At 39.9% G+C, this 7760-nt stretch overlaps 2 protein-coding genes across 2 annotated transcripts in view; both read left to right on the forward strand.

Annotated features, from left to right (window-relative positions):
• LOC144979259 (uncharacterized) overlaps positions 1-7760 on the forward strand; it is a 122889-nt gene that overhangs the window by 18105 nt on the left and 97024 nt on the right. The gene's annotated exons all lie outside the window — the stretch shown is intronic.
• Positions 2432-7760, forward strand: part of LOC144980323 (uncharacterized) — a gene marked incomplete at its 5' end in the record, with an annotated part of 23789 nt that continues 18460 nt past the window's right edge. The window contains 2 exon segments of the mRNA XM_078927986.1: positions 2432-2604; positions 4610-4746. Of these exon segments, the coding sequence (XP_078784112.1) occupies positions 2432-2604; positions 4610-4746 (310 nt within the window).

A 7760-nucleotide genomic window follows, 5' to 3' on the forward strand; every position in this document is an offset into this window, starting at 1 on the left:
TTTAAGAAAATGAACACGGGGTTTTTGTGAGCATGTTTTTGATAAAAATTTTTGTCAAAATTTTCTCTTTTGGTTTTCAGATGATAAAAAATCTATTATTGGTTATTTGGGTTTGAATTTTGGGAAAATCCAAATCTGGTAAGGAGGGGGTTTAAAAATTGTTTCTATGCGAATCAATATAGTACACATAATATGTGGGGTTAGCGGGAAAAAACCCCGAAAGCCAAAATTCATAAATTGGGAGCTGATATGATACAGGGGTTAACCCATTTTTCTATCATTTACCACTTTAATTTTTTTCTTTCTATTAGAACCAATTTTAATTTTTTTTTTCTAAAATAAATTTTGTTGTTTGGGGAAACATTTTTTCTTCGTTTTTTCGCCAATCTCACAAATCAAAGTTTCCGCTCTTCCCGGGTTTTTCAAAAAAACGCGAATGAGCAATTCAAGACCCGAGGACGTAACTTCATTCATTATTAAATTACTCATAATCACGGATGGCAAAGAACAATAACAAAGACATGAGTTACGTCCCAACTCTTCTATCTATAGCGAGAATTACTCATAATCACGGATGGCAAAGAACAATAACAAAGACATGAGTGACTCGACTTCAAATTTTCCTATAAACCGTTCAAGGTAACACAAGAGTTGTGTGTTTTTTCCTTCCGATGGCAATGTTGTGAGTTTTCTTACCCAAAGCGCATTATATCTATAAATTTTACAAAGGCTTGCTCAGACTACAACAAGATCCGAGCAAGTGTGTATGAAAGGTGCCAACAAGCAAGAAAGAAAAATACAAGAAAAAAAAAAAAACCCCCAAAAAATAAAGTTGACTCAGCTGACCTCGTTTTGATTTTTTTGATGTTTTTTTTTCTCTTCTGTTTTTCTTTTTGCTTTTGTCTGGCACATTCATACTTCTTCTTCTTCTTCTTCTTCTTCTTCTTCTTCTTCTTCTCTTCTTCTTCTTCTTCTTCTTTTTCTTCTTCTTCTACTTCTTCTTTTCTTCTTCTCCTTCTTCTTCTTCTTCTTCTTCCCTTCTTCTTCTTCTTCTTCTTCTTCTTTTCTCTCTTCTTCTTCTTCTTCTTCTTCTTCTTCTTCTTCTTCTTCTTCTTCTTTTTCTTCTTCGTCCTTGTGGAAACCTCCAATATTGTCGAGGATCACTCCACAGTATGTAGGGTTTTACATTTAAACTTGCTAAACTCTGCCCATAATACTAATTTAAAAAAAAAAATGATAAAAAAAAGATAAAAGTAAAAAAATAAAAACCACATAGATTAAAAAGTCACGTTGTAAACTCTAGCAATCGCGTGAAGGCATGTTGCAACCGTTTTCAGCCACTTCAGCTGGAGGCTTTTCCATAGTCCGGGCAGTGGAAGGGAAAAAACGAATACATGTGGGCGTCTGTTTTTTTGATGTTGAGATGGTTTACACACTTGTTCAGTTCCTTATTTTTTACTTCCGGTGCCAGCTCCTTAAATTCACACTTGATATCAATCGATAGTATGCGGTTAAACAGCTGATCGGAGGGTGTGTGTGTGCACTTCCGGTTGGCAGAAAACACTGGAAGGCAATGGCGGAAATAAAAGTAGGTCATTGCGTGACGTCATCTTCGAACTATCTATACTAAGGTCAATGACCTTGACATTTTTAAAGCTTAATTTGAGCTTTTTTTTATATGGCACAATATCCACTACACGTGCTCAAAACGCTTTACAAAGGGTCACTGGCCAACAGCAACACTTAACATGTAGGACGAGACATGACACCTATTAGGCGATATTATAATTTTTTCGGACAGATACAACGATGTTGACGGCCAGGTAACTCATTTTACACCTGAGTACGGTGAGAGAATGTGAGTAAAGAGCCTTTTTCCAAGGACCTCAACTATGCGCCGAGCGAGGCTCGAACTCAGGACCTTCCCGATCCGAAAGCGAGTGTCATACCACAAAGAACACATAGCCGTACAAACTTAGACTAAAAGCGTAAGAGGTCACTGACCTTGAAATAAAATCTCTGCTAAATCGAAATCCTATTAATAAGTTTCGATTCGAGATATGAGCCAAAATCGAAGATAAAGTGTTTCCCATAGCAACAAATTTTATTCAAAAAAAAATTCAAACTTGGGTTCTAATAGACATAGAAAGAAAATTTAAAAGTGGTAAATGATCAGAAAGATGTGGTCTACAACCACTGTATACATTATCTAGCTCAATTTATGAAATTTGTGCATCTTTCCGGTTTTTCTCAGCTAACCACACATATTATCGTGTAGCCTATATTGATTGCGCTATAGAAACAATTTTTTGAACTCTCTCCTTACCAGCCATTTTCATGATTTTCCCCAAAACTTCAAACCCCAACTAATGCAAAAATATATTTTTTATCACTCCCATTAATAACAATATGAATTTTCCTTTCCTTACAGGGGCTGGTGCTCCGTTTGGTGACGTGGCTCTGACGTCAGGGGACAGCATTAGAACCGCCTCTATCGTAGCTGACATGCGCACTGACCTCCTTGTTGTGGATCGGGCACTTTACAACCGATCCGTCAAAGAAGTTCTTGCCAAGGAGTTCTTAGAGAAAACCACTTTTATCAAGGTATGTTGGTAATTGTTACTGTCTCTCTCTCTCTGTGTCTCCCTCTCTCTCTCCATCTCTCTCTCTCTATCTCTCTCTATCTCTCTCTCTGTCTCTCTCTCTCTCTCTCTCTCTATATATATATATATAATATATATATATATATATCTGTGTATCTCTCTCTTCTATCTCTCTCTCTGTCTCTCTCTCTCTCTCTATATATATATAATATATACATATATATATCTGTGTATCTCTCTCTCTATCTCTCTCTCTCTCTTTCTGTGTAATCTATCTATCTATCTCTCTCTATCTCTCTCTATCTCTATCTCTCTCTCTATCTCTCTCTCTCTCTACCCCTCTCTCTCTCTCTATCTCTCTATCTCTATCTCTCTCTATCTCTCTCTCTCTCTCTCTCTATCTATCTTCTCTCTCTCTCTTAGCGCGCGCTTGTATGTGTCGGTTTATGATGAAAACTTGTTTGTTTCTTGTTTCTGGCCCCATTAACGATTGACACAGGATGAATACAACCCACTACACAAGGCTAATTTTTAAAAGCAAAAATACCTCCCCCCCCAAAAAAAAAACAAACAAAAAAAAACAAAAAAAAAAACCAAACAAAAACAAACAAAAAACAACAAAACAAAACAAAACAACAAACTTATGCTCCGAAAAGAACTGGGTAATGTCAATGTTGCTGCTCGAAGCTCGAAGAAATACATAAGAATGAGAAATTGAATGTAAGCTTCAATCTAATTTACGAAAAAAAGATAAAAATGGACGTTTTCGGGTTTCCCCTTTATCAACAAAACAGGATTAATGAGCTAATTATAATATAACGCAATATCCACTAAATGTGCTCAAAGCGCTTTACAAGGGGTCCCTGACCAACAGCAACGCGTAACATGTGGAACGAGACATGACGCCTGTTCGGCGATAATATTACGACATAGACAACGCTGTTAACGGCCAGGTACTAATTTTACACCCGAGAAAATGTGAGTAAAGAGGCTTTTCTAGGGATTCAACTATCCACCGCTCAGAGCGAGGCTCGAACCCAGGACCTTCCGATTCGAAAGCGAGTGTCATACCACTAGAGCACATAGCCACCACACAACTATCATGATATTGTAAGATGTGAGAATGTTACGATCTTCTTACTTTGTTAAAAAGACGGGAATGCCGACGACAGGTGAAAGATAAGATTAGAAGTTTAACTCTCTCATTACCAGCCATTTTCAGGATTTTCCCCAAAACACCACACCCAACTAACACAAAAATACATTTCTTGTCACTCAAACACAATAGCAGTAAGTTCTTGCGATGACGTAATTTCTTTAGCAAAACATGCTCTACAACACACTGTGTTCATTTTATTTAAATTTTATGATGTACAAAAGAAATTTGAATAAGAAAAATGTTGGTTGTATCGTAACGAATGTGACGATTTTCCTGTAGTTACTCCAATCATAAATAATAATGTGAAATTGAATATAAGCAGATGAGATCGGATCGAATGAACGTTTCGGGTTTCCCCTTTATCAACAAAACAGGATGAATGAAAAACCACAGATGAATGAAATGATGTGGTTGTGGTGTAGTTAAGATGAATTTACCATATTATCTCATTCATCTGTGGTGTTTCATTAATCCTGTTTTGTTGCTAAAGGGGAAACCTGAAACGTCCATTTTATCTGTTCTTGTAATTAAATTGAAGCCTACATTCCATTTCACATTGTTATTCATTTCTTCGAGCTTCGAGCAGCGACATTTACATGACTGTTACTCCAGTCGGAAGTAGGAAACCGGAAAATAAACAATATATAAGAAGTGGCCAGATAATTTAGGGAGAAATCAACTAAACACTATTGGACGCGAGGACGAGAGACGCATGCGCACAACCAACATGACCTTCTCTCTCTAATAACTTTTCCGCCGGTGACGTCACAGACTATGGGTGACGTCCAATCAAGGGACGCTACTCTTCCGCTAATCTCATTCCCCATATTTATCTTTTCTTCAACAGAACAATCCCCTATTTTCAACGTGGCCAGCCAAGTACCGTAAACAGCTTGCCATGGCGCTGTACAAGGAGACGTTTGGGTACGAGAGTACGTTGGCAAGGCAAGGGGATCGAACCTCGGATATGTACTTTATCCTCAGGTAAGAAGCTCTTGCAAGTGAATAGTTTAATTGGGATTGACTCCTCCTTTTCCCCTTCCTCCTCCTCCTCCTCCTCCTCCTCCTCCTCCTCCTCCTCCTCCTCCTCCTCCTCCTCCTCCTTCTCCTTCTCCTCCTCCTCCTCCTTCTCCTCCTCCTCCTCCTCCTTCTCCTCCTCATTCTCCTTCTCCAATTCCTCATCTTCCTCCTCCTCTTACTCCTCCGCTTCCTTCTCCCCCTCCTCCTTCTCATCTTCCTCCTCCTTCTCCTCCTCCTTCTCCTCCTCCTCCTCCTCCTCCTCCTCCTCCTCCTTCTCCACCTCCTCCTCATTCTCCTTCTCCAATTCCTCATCTTCCTCCTCCGCTTACTCCTCCTCCTCCCCTTCTCCTCTTACTCCTCCGCTTCCTTCTCCCCCTCCTCCCCCTCCTCCTTCTCCTCCTTCTCATCTTCCTCCTCCTTCTCCTCTTCTTCCCCCTCCTCCTCCTCCTCCTTCTCATCTTCCTCCTCTTTCTCCTTCTCCTCTTCTTCCCCCTCCTTCTTCTCCTCCTCCTCCTCCTCCTCCTCCTCCTCCTTCTCATCTCCCTCCTCCTTCTCCTTCTCCTCTTCTTCCCCCTCCTTCTCCTTTCCCTCATCCTCCTCTTTCTCCTTCTCCTCTTCTCCCCCCTCCTCCTTCTCCTCCTCCTCCTTCTCATCTTCCTCCTCCTCCTCTTCCTTCTCTTCCTCATTCTCCTCTTTCCCCTCCTCCTCCTCCTCTTCCTCCTCTTCCTCATTCTCCTCTTTCCCCTCCTCCTCCTCCTCCTCCTCCTCCTCCTCCCCCTCCTTCTTCTCTTCTTCCTCATCCTCCTCCTCCTCCTCCTCCTCCTTCAAGAGCGTACTAGAATCTAACGAGTTCTGTACTATCATAATCGTCATTTGCATTCCCTCTATCGACCTCATAACAACCCCTTGACACCATCATCACCCTTGATCAACTCGGAGCCATCGTAAACTTATAGATAGAACGAAGATGACGTCACTCAGGTCTTTGTTGTTGTTTTTTTGCCATCCGCGTTTATGAGTAATTCTCACTTAACTGTATTAACCGGACTAAAAGTTCATGGTTACAAATAGATTTGATTTTCTGTGTTGGTCCGTTATACTTCCGGATAGCAATGTTGTTTGGTTCTTAGCCAAGCGCATACTATCTTTAGCCTGACACTGACCAAAAATGACGTCAAAAGACAAGTCTTTGGCCACAGCAGAAAACAAATCGTGAGTTGTATTCAATAGTTCAACCAATTGAATCACTTGTTTCCTTGAGCAGTACTAACGGCAACTCACTAGACGCTACACAAACCTAAAAAAAACTACCTCAAACTAGCAGTCTTAGAGGTTTATGTGTCAGGCTATAAGTTAACGATGACTACAGTCAGTGTCAGACTATACGTTAACGATGGCTACGGTTCTAGTGTCAGGCTATAATATTTTAACGATGGCTACGGTTCTAGTGTCAGACTATAATATTTTAACGATGGCTACGGTTCTAGTGTCAGACTATAATATTTTAACGATGGCTACGGTTCTAGTGTCAGACTATAATATTTTAACGATGGCTACGGTTCTAGTGTCAGACTATAATATTTTAACGATGGCTACGGTTCTAGTGTCAGACTATAATATTTTAACGATGGCTACGGTTCTAGTGTCAGACTATAATATTTTAACGATGGCTACGGTTCTAGTGTCAGACTATAATATTTTAACGATGGCTACGGTTCTAGTGTCAGACTATAATATTTTAACGATGGCTACGGTTCTAGTGTCAGACTATAATATTTTAACGATGGCTACGGTTCTAGTGTCAGACTATAATATTTTAACGATGGCTACGGTTCTAGTGTCAGACTATAATATTTTAACGATGGCTACGGTTCTAGTGTCAGACTATAATATTTTAACGATGGCTACGGTTCTAGTGTCAGACTATAATATTTTAACGATGGCTACGGTTCTAGTGTTAGACTATAATACTGAGTTTGCGCGACAGGGCGCCAACGGGTCCCGTTAGAGATAGACGACGATTGGGATTGTTTGGAAGCTTTAACCCTTTGCCCACTAGTCATTATGACATCCGAAATGCTATCGCCTTCTACATCTACGCCAGAATAGAAATAGAGGGTGGAGCCTACCATGATATAACATTTTATGGATCCCTAATTTCATCATATCAGTTCTGTCCACTGACAGGTGGGTGGATATCGCTTTCAAGAACTTATGTCCTTATATGAAATCCTGAATTTTTGACCAATCAACGGATTGCTCTTTTGAGAGCTCGCTTGTCAACATGAGTCAGCTCAGCCCTTGATTTATGTAAAGGCATCACAGGCGGTATATGTTGTGTAACTTCAAAGACCACGGTTGACCGAAAGCAATGAATGGAAGCCCTACTGTGGCGTGGAGAACGAGGTCTTGTATGTATAGTTACGTCATATCTCAACGCTCGTGAATTCTTAGTACGGCTGGACTCACAATCAAAACACGAAATCTGTGTTTTAAACTCTTGAATCAATCGAGTTACATCAGTGCGTTCGTCTCATTGAAAAAATGAAAAACGAGATATAAATCAAGACCATCGACCGGAAAATAAGGAAATTATCATAAAATTATATAATTTGAGAAAGCTGTTTTCAAAATCAAATCTATTACAAAAAAGGTTATTTCTAGACCGATTCTTATGAGACAAAGACAATTTTTCTCCACTTTTCAAGCTGATTCCAACAATGAGGTTTTCAAATTTATCGCGATAAGATTATTTGTCATTATTTTTTTAAATACCCAATTGACTACTCAGGAAATGAATACGTAATCCTTGATGGCTAGCGAGTAGGTGTTAAATTTTGCTTACCCTTTCCCACGCAGACGTACACACACACACACACACACACACACACACTCAGAATTTCATATAAGGACACAAGTTCTGGAAAGCGATATCCACCCACCTGTCAGTGGACAGAACTGATATGACGAAATTAGGG

Source organism: Berghia stephanieae, chromosome 9, assembly GCF_034508935.2.
Source record: "Berghia stephanieae isolate SIO BIC M18660-M18661 chromosome 9, UCSD_Bste_1.3, whole genome shotgun sequence".
Classification (NCBI taxonomy): Eukaryota; Metazoa; Mollusca; class Gastropoda; order Nudibranchia; family Aeolidiidae; genus Berghia; species Berghia stephanieae.